This window comes from Stegodyphus dumicola, chromosome 1 (assembly GCF_044657685.1).
Source record: "Stegodyphus dumicola isolate Sdum_Otavi_A_Nest chromosome 1, ASM4465768v1".
Taxonomy (NCBI): domain Eukaryota; kingdom Metazoa; phylum Arthropoda; class Arachnida; order Araneae; family Eresidae; genus Stegodyphus; species Stegodyphus dumicola.
Window position 1 is genome coordinate 134,724,086 of NC_140768.1, and position 18,108 is coordinate 134,742,193.

Sequence of the window (18,108 nt, forward strand, 5' to 3'; positions counted from 1 at the left end):
TTTTTTAAGTAATGTATTAGACAAAGTTTATCTTGATGTAATAGCACACTGTATCTCTCAATCACTACTCACTTTTTTTTCATGCAGTTTCTAATGAATTTTCTGCATATCTTCATAGTGTTGTTCTGTTATTACAGTCTGACTATGCTATGGAACAAATAATAAATTATGTCTGTAGATGACCATTATGTAGCGATATCAAGTTTTGGATACAGAGCATACTTCATCATATTGTGTAGCACTTAAATTTGTTAGTTCCTTTTTATTTAGGTGGAAGGGCGATTTCAAACTGTTATTTGGGTTCCCTCTAATCAAAATTTTCTTATTTTACCATTAGCTGTTGTGTGTCAGAATTGTGAATGTTCAATTTCTGTGTGACCTCCCTTACCCCTTTTACATGGATCTAACTCAATAACCTCTTCAACTCAACACTGGAGAAAGGATAATAACTACTAGGAGGACCAATTTAAAGGTTCTCAGCATTCTAGTTTCAACTCATGAAAGAAGTGCAGGCATCTGGCTTGATTCTGTGAATTAAAATCATTTTTAAACCAAAGGTTGAATTTTGAAATTAAACTTAAAAGACCGTCCTTATATTTTAGGATAAATTTTAGAATATAAAAACTAAACTGAATATTTGATGAAATCTTACTGATTAGAATGAAAGGTAAGCTACCTAATTAAATAAATTATTTTACCGGGGTATGAAAAATGAGGAAAAGTTAGGAAAGCACTGTTGCAAATTTATTTTCAGACCCTGATGTTGGCCTAAACTGAGATCCCTCAGCTATATGTAACTATTGTAATTAGTGATAGTTTACTTATGTGACAATTATGTGCGTAGTGTGTTTAGTACAAGGTGTGTTTTTTAAGTAAAGGCCGTTTGAAAACATATTAAAGAAAATTTTCAAAAAACAAATTTATTTTCAGATTCTACATATGTTTCTCTATTTTTCAACATAGTTGTCAAGTTTGTTTAAAGACTTATCATATCTTAACTAGATTTTGAATACGCTCTTCATAGAAACTTGCTGTCTGCGCCGATAACCAAGAAGTCACGGCCTTTTCATGTCTTCATCATTATTGTAGTGGTTGCTACTGAGATGATGTTTGAGGTAGGGGAAAAGATTAAATCGCTCGGTACAAGGTCTGGGCTGTAGGGGGAGGTGGTCCGAAACTTTCAAGCCAAAAGAGTCCAATAAAACATGAGTCTGAACTATGGTGTGAGACCTTGCATTGTCATGGAATAGCAAAATTCCCAGTGTCTTTTGTTTTGAATCACTCTGCGTAGCTTTCACAGGGTTTCACCGTAGGTTACCACATTTATGGTGGTTCCACGTTGTGTGAAGTCGACCAACATAACACCATGCCTATCCCAAAACATGGATGCCATAATCTTGTGCTGGGGCAGAGTTTGTTTGGCCTTAACCCTTACAGGAGAATGTGTCTCCACTCCATGCTGTGTTGCTTCCATTCAGGCGTGACATGTGAAAACCACATTTCGTCTCCTGTTATGATCTGACTCAACATGGTGTCACCTTCGTTATTATAACAAGTCAAAAAATTCAGCGAATACTTAAACCTTTTGTTTTTGTGGTAATCCGTTAAGAGTTTAGGGACCCAACAGGAGCATAGTTTCTTAAACCTTAACTTTTCAGAAATAATCTTGTATAGCACTGACCTAGACACTTCAGGAAATTCGTTTGAAAAAGTGCTTATGGTGAACTGTCTGTTCTCAAGAATTTTGCTTCAACTGAAGCCACCATATCATCTGTGATCATAGATGGGCAACCGGAACTCATCATGGACATTGTCACAGCCAGGTTTGAAGTATCTGACCCACTTACACACTTTGCCTTCACTCATAGCAGTAGTTTCATAAACTTCACAAATCTGCTGGTGAATGTCTGCAGCATACAGGTTTCTTTCCAACAAAAAATGTATCACTGACCATACTTCACACAAGGCAGCTGATTCGACAGTTTTGAACATTTTAAAGACACAGAAAAGATAGTACAGGTTACCTAACACAGTTGTTTTCAAGGAATGCTGGGATATGATGCTAGCACTCGGTGCAGCGTGCATACCACCTAATAGTGTATACAACAAAATGGCCTTTACTTAAAAAACATGCTAATATTTAAACAGTGCAGTTACTCTATATAGTATGATAATTAAACTTCTCTCTCACATTCTGTAATTTCATTTACTGTAATTTCCGGAAGAAACACCCCGGCGTTTACATGTTTAAAACTTAAATTTTCGGCGGGTGTGGCGTTTCTACTCATGCGGCGTTTAGGTGCACTAAAAATAAAATATTTTCTATGATGGTCATTGTAAATAGTTTGGATGGCCTTGTCATTGTACATAGACTGGTGCTGTTCCCACACAAAAGACCATTCAGTTGCTTTTTGCGAACGGTATTTTGTTTACATTCTTTCCCTTGAACGGACCTACATGCCTTATTCACCCTATTATTTATGGGATCTCAGAACAATAACATTCTCCCCCCTTTCAAATTAACATTCTCATCAGTTTGAATAGTCTCTCTCCTCTGCCATTCGATGAATCTTCCAGGACCCATTATCTCCCCACCCCTGCCTTTTCTGCAATTTTTTTCAAAGGCGGACACGACTCCACCTGCCTCGCAGTAACGAACTCTGACGTATTTCGCCTTCAGCATGAATTGCTTTTTTGTGGCATTCTGCCAAATGCAGATTCCATCAGTTTGGGTACAAGTACTTGTTGGATAGTTTTTAAGTAAGAAGGGAGTGGAAAATTTTTGAAAATGGCACCTAAACGGCACAGAAGCTATATTGCTGGTTTTAAGCTTAATGTAATTTCATGTGCTGAACAAATTGGAAACAGAGCAGCAGCTCGAAAATTTGAAGTGGACGAGAGATGTATTCGTTGTTGGAGAACTGAAAAAGAACTTCTTAAAAATATGCCACAACAGAAACGAGCCAAAAGAAGTGGTATTGTAAGGTGGCCGAATGTAGAGGACGACCTTGCAAACTGGATAAAGGAGCAATGAGGAAGGGGAATGGCAATTTTGATTGTAAAAATTCGCTTACAAGCAAAATTTAAAATAAAACAAATGAACATAAATGATTTCAAAGGAGGGCTTTGCTGGTGTAGCAGATTTATGAAAAGAAAAAATATTTCTGTGCATACTAGAACAACAGTCGGTCAACAATTACCAATGGACTGGCAGGATAAAAAGGTATCTTTTCTAAAATATGTGGCAGATATTATTGACAAAAAAAACTTCTTCGGTCACAGATAATAAATATGGATGGAACGCCATTAGCTTTCGACTCTCTTGCAAACAGAACTGTTGATGAAACTGGTGCAAAAACTGTATCTATGCTTACGACGGGGCATGAAAGAATGTCATTTACATGTGTGTTAGCTTGTGCCACAAATGGTGACAAGCTAAAGCCGATGATCATTTTTAAACGAAAGACTATTCTGAAGGGAGGTTTTCCTAATGACGTAATTATTTGTGCAAACGAGAACGGCTGGATGTGCGAAACAATCATGCATAAGTGGCTACAAAAAATCTGGCAGTGTCGTAAGGGATCTTTTTTCCAACCAAAAGGGTTATTGATAATGGATTCCATGCGTGCTCATTTACTTGAGTCAATGAAAAACAAGTGTCAAAAATTGTCTATGACCGTAGCAATAATTCCTGGTGGTTTGACAGCCATTAGATTTGTCTCTTACAATCGTTAGACCATCATCAACCATTAGATTGTCATCTTACAACCATTAGATTTGTCAGGTAATAAATCCTTCAAAGCTGAAGTCCGAAAGCGGTGGGAGTGTTGGATGAGTGAAGGATTGCATACGTATACCAAAAGCGGTAAAATGCGTAGAGCATCTTATGAAGAAGTTGCAAAGTGGGTAGGAAGTGCGTGGAAATAGGTAAAAACATTTTCAATAATAGCAGGGTTCAGAGAAGCTGAAATTATATCTTAGATAAAGAGACTGTAAACCAAGAAAATGAATGTGATGATCGGGAAGACTTGGACTTAGATCAGGATTTACTAAATCTTTTTAATTCAGATAGTGGAGAATCAGATTTTGATGGCTTCATATGATAGTTTGCCGTTATTCCTTTTGTAAGTAAAATTTAAAATTTCCTTTTGTCATTCAAATTTAATATTTCGTTGTTGCAACATTTTTTATAATATAGTCTGAGTATTACAAATATGGACTTATTTAGTGAGTAAATATAAGTATATACGTGTACGTAAATATATTTTCAACATTTCTTACCTTTAATTTATTTTTGAGTTATGCTTCATTTCATGTATTTTTCTTAACTGATATGTCATATATCAGGACTTAGGTTGAGATTTTGCATCTATACGGCCCACGACGATGTCACGCACAATTTAATCTATTGCAGCATTTCTGTGTAATTTAAATTTTTTTCCTGCCATTTTTCTCGAGTGCAGTATTTATGCTGATGTGGCCTTTCTTCCAGAAATTACTGTACCTAAACATTTGCTTATAAAACCCAACCAAATTTTAGAACAAAAATGTAGTAAAAAAGGAGGAGAGCCTCTTATTTTTGAGTAAATAAGATATTTATATGCTATTGAATATAAAAATATGTTTATTTAAAATGCTGAAATTTGGCAGAAAAGTAAATGAAGAACTGAAATGCAGCATTTGTTACTGTATATGTATTTAAAAGTAAAACAACAATAACCATATAACAGCATTTAACCTTACTGTCCATTCAGTTTATAAAAATAGGTAAGAAAAAGGAATAATCAGACAAAGCATTAAATATCAGTAATATGTAATCAATAATAAAATATGTGCTAGCAAAATGATTTCTGAATGCTCTAATTTTTGTGTAAATAACTTAATTTGCTGCTAAATTCATAGGCATTTTAAAAATCTGAATTAACCTATTTCAGATTATTTTAAATTATGAAAATGAGCGTCAAAACTAAATGCATGCATCATTTTTCTTCAGTGAATTTTTTAAATTATTGGTGTGTCTGCTTTATTATTTTTCGTAGGATCACAATATGATGCCATTATATTGGATGTCGACAATAAAGACCCTACATTGGGGATTAGCGGACCTCCAATAGAATTTCTTGAACTATCACTGTTAAATAATCTGAAAAAGATTGTGTCTGATAAAGGTATACTGAATTTTCCTGTTTTATTAATCAATCTTGTAATTAGTTTCATGATACTGTGTATTTTATTGTTTTAATTCATTTTTTATTTATCATAGCCATCATCAAGAGACTATTATAATCTATTATACCTATAGCATTATAACATTTATACCCTCATTTAAAAAAAAATTTAATGTTGTGGAACAAATTTTAACACAGAATTTTTTTTTTATGAAATTCATATTATTTTTCCCCTGAGCAATTACATTATTGAAATATTTTGGAAGGCTATTAGAAAAATAGTTGTTTAAGAAAATGGTATATAAATATGACCCAGAATTGTTCATATGGTGCTTCCTGTCTCACTGTAAATTGCCTTGGACGTCTAAATTTCATGTGAAATCTGCAATGTATCAAGCTTCATCTTGAAGTCGCATGTTGCAACCATAAGGATGATGAATGTGTTGAAGATGGAGCAAAGAATTGACAAGTCTAGTGGTGGAAAGGATCTCAAGGTGCCAGATTTTGATCAGGGTTTACAATGTGCATGACAGTATGTCAGTATATGCAGTGGGGATGTGCTATTCTGTCTTTGTTCAGGAGTGATTGTGAACCCATTTCAAAAACCCATAAACTACCATGGTATAAAAATCCAGCATAATTTCAAATAATTAATACAAAACACATATTTTTAAACAATTTCATTAGAGAAGCAAAACATATAATTTTGTTTTTAATTTATTTTGTGCAGTTGCCTACTTTTTTGTTTTCCCAACATGTTAAAAAAATAAGTAAATAATTGCTATGTCTTTTGTTTTTATTGCTGTTTCTGCTTATGTTTTTGCCATTATTGCTATTTATTATATTTGCAATATTTTTTGTTTTTATTGTTGTTTCTACTTATGTTTTTTGCTGCTAGTTCTATTTTTTTATATTTGCAATATTTTTTTTTTTTTTTTTTTTGGATATTGTTTAGTTTTTTTTTTTTTTTTGGGGGGGGGGTAATTTCTTGAAACTACCGCATTAATATTTTTCTTTGCTAATAAATGAAAGTTTTGTAAGGCATTTCAACATTTTGGCTTTTCACATTTGACACTTTTTCATTTGACATTGTCACTTTTAACATTTTGACGTTTTTCATTTTGGCTTTACACATTCGATTAGAACTTGAAGTATGCATATCAAGAGGTCTTGAGATAAATTTCTAAAAGGAAAGGGATGATTCATAGAATAAGAAGAATTTTGATAAATTGTGAAGTTAATCAGTAAATTATTCCCAAAATCTTTACCAGTAGTGTCTTGAGACAGATTTTGTGATCCAAAAGTTTTAAAAGCACTTTTGTGTAATGAAAATAAAATATATTTCCTGGTCCTGCAGAACATTTAGGCTCTCTGTGTCCAAGGTGGCTTTGTCATTATATTACCCATAGGTGATCTTTACAGAACAAGTACCTTGAAGCAAATTAAAACAGATTTAATCAGTTTTGTCAATATTGTATAGTTCTGTTTTCCATCTTTCTTTTTTTGTCTGAAGATGTCAGCACTTGCCTTACTTCTTTCAATAGTCTAAAAGTTATCTTAATAATCTTGATTCTTGTCTGACTGTTCTTAATAATCTAAAAAAAAAGTTTTCAATTTATGTAATCATCACTTAATAGTATTTTCTCTAAAAGAAGACAGAGGAAGTTTAAAAGTCTGGAATTCTGGCAATATCTTGACTATTATCACTTCTGTTCATTATAATTCAGATTTAAACCCTAGTTTTATTTATAGTAGTTTGAGTGTGAATTTTCACCTAACAAAATATCTTTGAAGAGATAATAAAAGTTTCCTGAATGATGGAAGAAATTCATTGCAGCATAGGTCATATAATCTGAATGATAACATGCTTTGCAAATATGTAACCATTCTATTTTTTTCAGTCATTATATTAATGTAGGTCATATTTGAACATCCCAATATTTAGAATATCATAACATGTTTAATGCTCATAATAATGCAATAGCTCACTCCTTTTTCTTTAGAATCAGTGCAAAAGTATGGATTTTTGATTCATTAATGTAGATTAGATGCATGTAAAATAACATTTTGATATTACAATAAAATCCTCTTTAGGTGAAATTGTGAGAAAAGTAATATTCAGTCATAAAGTCTGCAAATTGTTAATCCTCATGTATTATCAATTATTTTTTCATTATTTAGAGGTTCTTAAATGTGTTTGCTGTATTTCATGCATATAATATTAGAGCATAATGTGTGTATTTCAGGAGACTTTTATGTAGCTGTCATCATATAGCAGTAGAACATAGTTGCTCATGAGAGTAAGGGGAAAATTGCATAAGATTACTCATTATTTATGATTATACTAATACACATTTTTGCTAAATATAACATGCTTATTTCTATTTTATTTCCCAAAAATAATTAGCAAGGGTTATAAATGTATTATCTAAAATACCTCCATCCCCATAATTTGGATAAATATGATTCTACTGTATATTATAAGTATGTTAAAGCCACTGGATATTACTTTACTAAAAATCTTTCTTCTAATAAGAAATCAAAGGACTGACTGAAACACACAAATCTTGATTTTCTTGATAACTAGTAGAAAGTTTTTCAAATGGTCTTTCATTACTTAGTGAAATTGCAGATCTAGAATTATAGGATTTAATATTAAAAACAAGTCTGTATTGCCAGCAACCAAAAAAGTAATACAGTACAAAGTCCGTAATCTGGATGTTCATTATCCGGAATGATCTATAATCCAAACCTCAAAGCCACAAACTTTTTTTTTTGTATGCTTTACGCATGTGCATAATGCGTTTACGCATACTCGTTGAATGTATAACGAATGGTATAAGCTAGGCTAAAATTATCTTTACTAATTCTAAGGCATTTCAGTTAATGTTGCAGATTGCACTGTTCCTTAATCTTCTAATTGGATCCAGCTTATTATTTTTTGCAGATTGTTAGAGCAATTTTATAAAAATTAAGCTTGAACCTTCGATTATGTCAAAAAGAGTTTCCAATTCTGGAGCTGCCAAAGGATCTACAAAACGAAAGCATGTTTCAGTGTCCATCAAACAAAAAGTGGAATTGTTGCAAAAATGGATAAAGGCATATCCGTCTCAAAATTATGCAAGGAGTATGACATTGGAAAGTCAACTGTATATGACATAAGCAAAAAGAAAACGGAACTTTTTGAATTTTTTGTGGATTCCAACACTTTACTTGCAATGAATAAAAAAAAAAAGGGTTTGTTATGTTAAAAGTGACGATCATGACAAAGTGATGATTGAATGGGTCAGGCAGTGTCGCTACAAGGACGTGCCATTGATGGTTCCAATGCTAATTGCTCAAGCCAAAATATTTCATGAAGAAATAAACTTAAACACTGAGTGCACATATTCGAGAGTTTGGTTACCCAAATTAAAAAATCACCATGGTATAAGACAGTTAAAAATTTCAGGTGAAAAAGCTTCAGCTGATACTGAAGCTGCTGAACAATTTGCAGATGAATTCATTGAACTTATTACTAGTGAACAATTATCTCCAGAACAAATTTACAATGCTGATGAAAGTGGTCTTTTCTGGCAACATGTACCACAAAATACCTTGTCAACCTCTACAGAAAAGGCTCCAACTGGTGTCAAAGATTCCAAAGCGAGACTAACAATTTTAGCGTGCTGCAAATGCTGCTGGAACGCACAATTGCAAACTTTTAGTAATTGGAAAACATGCATGACATCGAGCATTTAAAGGATTAATGATTTTTCATGTTATATATCGGGTAAATAAAAGAGCATGGATAATACAAGCGTTGATGAATGATTGGTTTGAAAATCATTTTATACCCGAGGTTCGGCAACATTTGAATTCGGTTGGTTTACCTGATGACTCAAAAATAGTCCTGATTGTTGACAACTGTTCGGTGCATACTTCACTTAAAGTTTTAGTGAAAGATAATGTATCCATATTATTCTAAATTGTGCGTCTATCATTCAGCCTATGGATATGGGAATAGTGCATGCACTGAAATGCAAATATAAAGTAGCATTTTTAAAATCTATGTTAAATTTCTTGAACAATGGCAAGACTATTCAAGACTTTTTGAAATTTTTTAGCATAAAATCTGCTGTGTGGAGCATCGCAAGATCGTGGGAGGATGTATCTCGAGATACGTTAAAAAATGCTTGGCATAATTTATGCCCAGCTACTATATTTCACTATGAGGACGATGAAGATGATAGCCATGAATTGGAAGGTTTTTGGACATCGCAAACTTAAAGGTGAAATTTTCTAGTTATTGGATTTTTTAAAGAAATGTGGAGAAGTGGTAATAAATGAAGATGATATAATAGAAGTTTTTCATTGCCACGACAATGCCCCAATCATCAATCAATTAACGGACGGCGAAATCTGTAGTATGGTTCTAGATCCAGAAAATACCGTTTCAGATAGTGAAGAAAGTGACAGAGAGGTTATTGAAAACGAAAAAATTTCGATTGACAAGTTAGTCGATATTCTTGAGACAGCAATTACAGGACTTAAACAATGGAACTTTGCAACTGAACAAGAAATTATGTCTGTTTATAGAATTAAAGAGAAAGTGTTAGCACAAAAAAAATGAAGCAACTTAAACAACTTACATTGAAAGAAATGTTTAACAAAGTAAATAAATAAATATTAAGCTTTTTTTTCTGTAAATTTTGTTACTCTTTAGATCATAATTGCTCTTTATTTCATAAATTACGGTTTCATATTTTTAATTGTATAATTTTTGCATGCCATCTTATCAGATTTAAATTGATGATCTATAATCTGGAAAACCCCCTATTCTGGAATCGCTGAAGTCCCGATGAGTCCGAATTACAGACTTTGTACTGTAATAATAATCTTGAAACACAGATCTTAATAATTTTGAATCTCTAATATTTCAGCTTCAGAAGAAAAGAGTATTACTGTATGTTCAAGTAATCATTTAATTAAAAAAAAATACTTCAATACTATAACTGCTAAGTTTTACTCAATTGTTAGTTAGCATTTCAATTGACAAAATATTTATTAAAAATCTTTCACAAGACAATGTTTTTCATAGAAGTTCGGGATAGTAATTATCATGAAATAAAGAGTATTGGATGTTTAATAATTTTCTTGTAATAGTATAGATTAGGGATCTTAATACCATGGAGTTTAAAAATGATGACAGATTATTACATATTACTTTTTTAATACTCATAAGCAATTATATAGTTTTTGATTTCTAAAGAAACTCATGTCCTTATAAAATAGAAAGGTGTTGCCATTCTGGAACATTAAAACCTTTCATTACTGTTCTAAATTATAATGTAGATTAAGGATTTTAATGACTTGCATGAAATAAAGACAGTTGGAGGTTAAAGTTTCGTTTTTTGAAATGTTTTCATGTTTTAAAATAAATATATAAAGTGGGGAAAGAGAGAACATGGAATTACCAAAGTGTTTTAAGGAGGGAGGGATGCATTAAATACAGACATGACAAGGAGAGTTCAGGGGTTTAGAAAATAGAAAAATGAAATTTAGAAAAACTGATGTGCCTTACTAATGAGATATATTTATTCATTTTTTCATAAAAGTGAATGAACTGTCTAATATTCATCACTCTTTTTAAAGCATTGTGAGTAACTGTAAATAAAATCTCATGTAAAATATGTTACAGTATTTAACTATAATGACACTGATTCTACCTACCAGTATAATATCAAATTTCATAAAAGAATTCTTTTGAACATCCATTAATTTGTTTGCATTGTAAGTATAATTATCTTCTTCCAGGGATTGTGATCATGGATTTAATTTGCCGTAATGATGAATTACGTGCAGAAACATACAAGAAGCTTAAATCTGTATTCAGTTGTGTATTTTCAAGAAAAGTTCCTGCTGATGTAAATGAAGTTGTTTATTGTGCTAAATCACGATCCTCAGATGATATACTACGTTGTGCCAAAGACAATTATTCAAAGCTAATATCATTTCTTGAAAAGCAGGCAAAATATAGTGATGTATTTGATTTAGTAGATTTAGAAACATGTTTAAATGAGATAACATAAAATTATGTTTTATTTAGTGTGTTATATTATTTTTATTATTCCTCTCCCCCCTAATAAAGAAAGGGTTTAAATTTCTTATGAGTATAAAAAACTAATTTAAGATTGTTAACACGTTGAATGCCATAGCAAAATTGAGAAAAATACTCTGTCAAACCATTTTTTAATTCTAGTGTTTTCTTGTCTCTTTTATCCTAAAAATAACTTCAATACCTAATTTTACTTCCACATAAATAATAATTACTTAAAAGTTATTGCAGTAAAATACATATTAAAATCATATAACTATTCATAGAAAAAAATTCCAGAAGAATTTTTTATAAATATAACTACTTATAGAAAAAACTTCCAGAATCTATTTATAGAAAAAACTTCTAGAAATCAAGAATATGGAGCCAACTTTCTGAAGCTATAGAAATAATTTTAACCATACAAATCTGTGTGAAACACCCCTGACTCATAGTGCTTCAAACAATACAAAAACCTATGAATCACATTCAATGCACACAGCTCCAAAAAGTAAGACTGCTGTGAATCATCAGTGATGCACATGGCAGTCAAGGCGCAAAGAATACAAAAGTGTCAATTATAGATAATCAAAAGCATATAATGGAAGAATAAGCTTTGATTCATATTCATACATAATTTTTACCTACTTTATTTTCACTATTGCTACAAGAAAATATTTGGCATTCTTATTAATACTCAAAAGACATAATGTGTCTTTTGATTCATGAAGAAAAAGAATTTAGATGAATGTTCTTCTCACTGTAGAAAAATGGTGACATCCAAATCCCAAAATTTTGAATGCACTTAGTCCTTAATCAATTAATCCTCAAAACCAGAATTTTGAATATCAAGTTTTTATTCATTTCACATTTAGTGTGAACTAATGAATATTTGATTAATAGAGTCAGCAATTTAAAAGCAATGTATTACCACTGCTCAAAATAAAACATTTTTTTTTTCATCAATGCATCAGTTTATTGCCACTCAACAAATTTAATCAATAAAACTTAGCTATTTAAAAGCAATAAAATGTGACTGCCAAAAATAAAATACTTTTTCCTTCCACATGCCAGTACGTTGCCATTTGGCAAAGCATAAGATCTTTAACTTTTTAATTTAATCGGTCTGTTATTGATTAACACATTTAGTAACTTCAAATCAATGCAGTTTATTTCTTTTGGTACTAATTACTAGTTGAACTCATTTAAATCATTATTTTTGGCAACTATTTTAGTGGCTGGCCACATATGTGACTACTTATTTAAATTATAACACTGTATTGCATATCAGCATTAAAAAGTGATTTACTTTAAAACAATAACACGCTTATTAGTTTTGTTTAAATAGTAGTTTTCTTCTGGGTTATGTTTCAATATGGTAAAAAATTTATTTCTTCATAATTCCTATTAAATGATTGGACTAATTTTTTTAAAAAATGTATTTACATATTTTACATTAGAAGAGTATCGGTTTTCTATTAAACTAAAATTTGGAGAAATAAATTGGAAGTTTTGGTTATTTATTAATAAATCTCTAAAATATTAATATATAAGTAAAACATCTATTTTTTCATGAATATTTTTTATTCCTTGAAGCCAAAAGTAGAGTCATACAAAAATTAAAAGGCAATAAAAATAATGTTCTCGACATAATTCACTAACATCTGTAAAAAATATACTATTCATTTATAAGAAAAAAATACCATTGAATTAAAAAAAAGTCTCACTATATGTCTGAAATAAAATAATTATAATGGTTCAAATGTCCTTTCATTTCAAAGCCTTTTTTAAAATTTAAAAAAAAAAAAAAACTCTATTTTTTACACAATAATATACTGTGCAACATAAAAGAACAGAAATTTGTGAGCTGGGATTAGTAATTTTCGTTTCCAGTTCTGAGCTATTTGGATATATTTTGATAAACTGTATTTGAAAACTTAAAAGTTTGAAGGCATAAAATCTCCAGAGTTTATAAAAATACAATAATCTGATTATATCACTCGTTTGATTGGTTCTTTAATGTTGTATACCATCATATATATTTCCTTTCATAAACCTCAAAAACCAAATGAATTATTTAAAATTATATTTGGTATTATTTTTTAATTAAATAAACTGGTTAATAAATAAATATATGTATGTAATAATTTGGATATGTTGAAGATAGATAATGTAGCATACTTCAGAAATACTGGAAATCATGATGGTATATCATAGATGCAGAATGAAGAAGTTGCAGACATGACTTTTAAATATACCTTTTTATTCATGTTTGACATTTATTTCATTACCCAACAAAAAAAGAAATTGACCACAATAAGTAGGCTTGTCTTCGAAAATTTTACACTTTTAAAGATAGCAAGCAAGGTTATAGCTAGGCCGGAAAGCAGAAAACAAATGCATCATCCAACATGGAGGCCTGGTTAAAAAGGATTTGGATTTTTATATACAATTTTTAGTTTCAATTCTGAATTAGCTGCTTATCTAGCATTAGCTAAAGAATGGAAAGGTAAAATATCCAAATTAAAATAGAGAATTAAGGAGCTATTGCAAGTTTACCTTGAAGTTAGTCCCTTAATTATCTATTTTAATTATAATAAGTTGATAATATAATTATAATAAGCTAATCTTTTATTTTACATATTTTTATATTACATATATAGTTAATCCACTTTATTAAAACTACAGTGTTCTTGTGTAACACTTCATAAACCACAATTTAAAAATTAACACTGATTTATATGAAGAAAAATTTTTAGCACTCTAAGGACAAGCTAAGTGGATTGCTTAGAGGTGATAATAATATGCTAAACTAAGATGGATTAGGGAATTCAGTATTGGTTCTATATTATAAGAGAGAAAATTATCCGTTGTATCCATCAGATTACCTCATTGTTGTTCTATTTCACATTGTTGTTCTGTACATAGTTGTTTTGTTTGCTTGTCTCAGAACTGAAATTCAGAAATTAGTAATCTTGTGACTAATGACTTGAAAAATTCAAAGGATGACAATATTTTGATTGCCAAGGTACACACACTTTTTTTCTGCCATGCAGTTCTTCATAATTAATGAAATTATCTTGCAAAACTTTGGTAAACCTTTATGCTGTTTCCCATTTAATGTAATAAACAAACAATAATTTCATTATTTTTATGTGCAAATGTCTTCAAATCTTTCAATTATCTTGTTCATCTATAAAAACTATAACATAATCATGGTACTTCCTGATTATCTATACCCCCACAAAAAGTCACCAATTCATTGAAAACTGTGTAAATTACCAAAAAAATATTCGTTTAGCTATCTTTACGGCTTACAGATACTGTTCTGTTCATAAATCGTCGAATAAAGCATTTTTCTGGAAGGAGGGGAAGAAGAGGGAAAAAAAATTAAATAAGAAAACAAAAAATCTCTGTGGTTACTATTTATATTTTTATAGCAAATGCATACCTTCTACCTATTTACCAAAATAATGGTTAAAAATATAACCTAGAAATCCTTATGTATTCAAACACGTGTATAGTACTAAGGCTGTTTGTTGACACATTTTTTAGACGATTTTCATTGTAATTACAGAAATATTTTACCTAAATTTTTTATGTTTTAAATGTTCTATATGAAAACCCTTATTCTTCACCATCTTTATGCACTGTAATTTCCAAGACAATAGTAATTCCTTTTGTAGTATCAAAAGAGGTATTTTATCCCATTATGCTTGAACAGCCTTCCAAAGTCTAAGGAGGTTGTAGGTCGACGTTTGGATAACCTGCTTTTCAAAAGTGCAAAAATGCATTGGTGATATATCAGGAGATTGAGTAGTAGTGATAGGAGTGAAGGGTATGGCTTTGATACCCGTTTCTTGTTCCATTTTTCCAGGAAATTAACTGCAGATTTTGACATGTCACTGCTTGCTTTGTCTTGATACACACTGTGTGTATAGAGAAGGTTTTTCATATTTGAAAACTGAGTATAAAATATGTTTTTGATAATATGTAGAGTTGATCTCAACATTTTCCCTACCCTCTTTAATTTGCCATTATATGAAAAACCAGCAACGATAATAAACCCTCAGAAAAACTTTCTTTAGATTCCTTGAACCATGTTTTAAGATTTTTTTTCTCCTCTTTGATGACAATAAATGGATCTCTTTTTATTGCAATCATTTAAGTACATCCAAGCTTCATCTAATGTAACAATACTTTTCCATTTTTATCCAGATAAAGAATTCTGCAGCATGTTTTGCGTTTAGCGATATATCACGGAGAAAGATGATACACATTGTTTTTTCACCTTTTTAAAATTAAAATCGGCATTAATCACTTTGTTTGTTTACAGTTGACACTGAGCATTTTAATGATTTTGCAATTGTCCCTTGACTTGGCGGATTTTCTTTTAACATTAAAGATCTTACTTTTGTAACATTTGAAACATTCCTTTTTCTTGGATATATATTTGGAACAATTTTCCCACTTGAAGCTAAATTTTGATGGCTTTTTCCCTTTTGTTAAAATAATGGCTTTCACAATGTTTTTTAATGACTAGATATGAATGATTTTCTTTAAAAAGAACACAAACATAGCCTTCCATAGCATCTTTAAAAGCGAGATTTTGAACGAAAATAAAACTATCAGGTAGCAGATGATAATTTATAGTTTCAAAAATATAACTACAGTTAAAAATATGTTTTCTCAAGGAGACTTTTTTTTTTTTTTGTCAGCAAAGCAAAATCATCTAAAAAAAAAATGAGAACAGTCTCTGTATGTGCATGCATGAATTGGCCATTATCACGTGTGTTCCGGTTTGAAGAGACACATTTCTCTGCCTGTGAATGACAACGTGAAAATCAGTAGAAGCCCACTGATTTAGAGAAGAATGCTAAGTGCAATAGTGTGAACTTTGGAACTTGCTTTCGATTTGCTTGAATGTTGCTGATGAGATGTGAAATATATTCTTGATTGGATTAATTTGTTTTAGTATTTCAATACGTTTTCTTTTATACTAGACTAAATGATGATTTAAACAGAAATAACACTGAACCATACATGTAGAAATTTAAATGCAATATTCAAATTCATCATAGAACATTGATGCTTGACTGAGATTTATCATATAACTTTACTTGAAAGTTAGTATTCTTATGACTGGACACATAGATATCCTTAGCTTTAGATAATTTTATTATTATTATTATTATTACCTGTAGTCCCAAGTTCAAAATGCAGTAAAACTGCTGTGCTTTTGTTGTATGTTAAAGCATACACACTGTATAATAGATAATAGTGCAGTGTATCTAACAAAATTCTACAGTGAATCTAAATTTCTACATGTGTGATTCAGCAGTATTTCTGTCTAAATCAACATTCAGTTTAGTTTAAAGGGGAATTTATTAGAATACCAAAACAAATTAATCTAACCTATATTCTATTTAACATCTTATCAGCAGCATTCAAGCTGCATCAAGCAAATTGAAAATAAGTTCCAAAGCTCACACTGTTGCCACTTAGTGTTCTCTAAATGAATGCAGTGCATTTGAACATCTCTCAATTCAGACTTGCTAGTCTTTCAGAAGTAAAATCGCAGAATGTTTCTGATTTGTTTCTTTAAAGGTATTTATGTGGTGTTTGTTAGCAGCAGCAAACAAAAATAAGCTAGATGTATTGCCAAACAAAATGCGAGTAATCCTAAGCACTTTCTTATTGTGTTTTACATCTGTAAGTATGTTTGCCCACAAAAACCTCACAGCATGCCACACTATTGTCTATTGTACAATGATGATCTTGGTGCAACCTGTGAGCCATAAAGAGGATTAAGAAGAAAATTTAATTGATTATTCAAAGATTATTTCAAAGGAGATCTGAATTCCATTAAATAGTTGGATATACATGTGATAATGGTAAAGAAGATGTTCAGATCAGTCAATTAAAACCTGAAACTTTCCACAGTACAGTGCTACAAATGTGTATTATAATGATATGCCCCTTCTCTGATGAGGGTAAGTGAGAACTAGTTTGTATTTTGTTAGACAATGGTTTGATGAGAAAAACAGAAATGAACCATTCTTAAATATAGAAATTGAAGGTTTAGAAACTAACCAAAAATGTGCAATTAGCTTATCTTTTCCTGATATCTTAGTTTCCAAAATAAATAAAAGATTATGAGTATTACAGTTGGCTGATTGTTGTGAATACGGTGATAACTATTGCTATTCTGATCAGTAGAGATTATTATCATGAAGTACTAACACATATACTTATATGTTTTAAAAAAAGCAAACCTTCCAAAACAATGCCCTTCAAGGCTAGTGGTGAATTATTAAATATGGAGATTATTTTGACGATAACGATACATTTGAGCCAATTATTTTAACAACCCAGTTAAAGCAGTTTTGGGAATTAAAAGCACTGAGAAAACCGAAAGGAAAGCAGTAAAATATATAATGATATTTTGAAGAATTTTAGCAAAACAATCAAATCAAAAAAAAAAAAAAAAAAAAAAAAAAAGTGATAAGGTTACATTTCCTTGGGAATTCATCTGATTTAAAAACAATTTTCATTAATGCCGAAGCTCACCTTAATAAACTGGCTAAAAGGTTGAGAAATGGTATTACTGCTTCATCAGCAGGATCGGTCAGTTACAGAACAGCATTTAAAAGTGGGTATAGTTGAGGAAATGATCAAAGTTCTCAAGAAACGGGAAGAACTTACTACATGCCTCACCAGCAGTTCTTTGACCTGACAAACCCTTAAGAGTTGTATTTTATGTACCCAGCCATTTGAAAAAACAATATTTTTTAAATGATTATCTTTGTTCTGGTCCTAACTTAAATCTGCCATTGTTAAAGATATCAATACAATTTCATACAC

At 30.8% G+C, this 18,108-nt stretch overlaps 1 protein-coding gene across 6 annotated transcripts in view; it reads left to right on the top strand.

Moving 5' to 3' along the window:
• LOC118201566 (eEF1A lysine and N-terminal methyltransferase) overlaps positions 1 to 11,314 on the top strand; it is a 105,333-nt gene extending 94,019 nt beyond the window's left edge. For 4 of the 6 annotated variants that reach the window (XM_085820959.1, XM_085820974.1, XM_085820956.1 and 1 more), the window contains exons 13-14: positions 5,040 to 5,168; positions 10,965 to 11,314. In XM_085820959.1, coding sequence (XP_085677085.1) covers positions 5,040 to 5,168; positions 10,965 to 11,239 — 404 coding nt within the window. In that variant the 3' untranslated portion in view covers positions 11,240 to 11,314. The remainder of the gene's footprint in view (positions 1 to 5,039; positions 5,169 to 10,964) is intronic. The other 2 variants (XM_085820949.1, XM_085820952.1) reach the window with 1 other exon arrangement.
• The last annotated feature ends 6,794 nt before the right edge of the window (positions 11,315 to 18,108 follow it).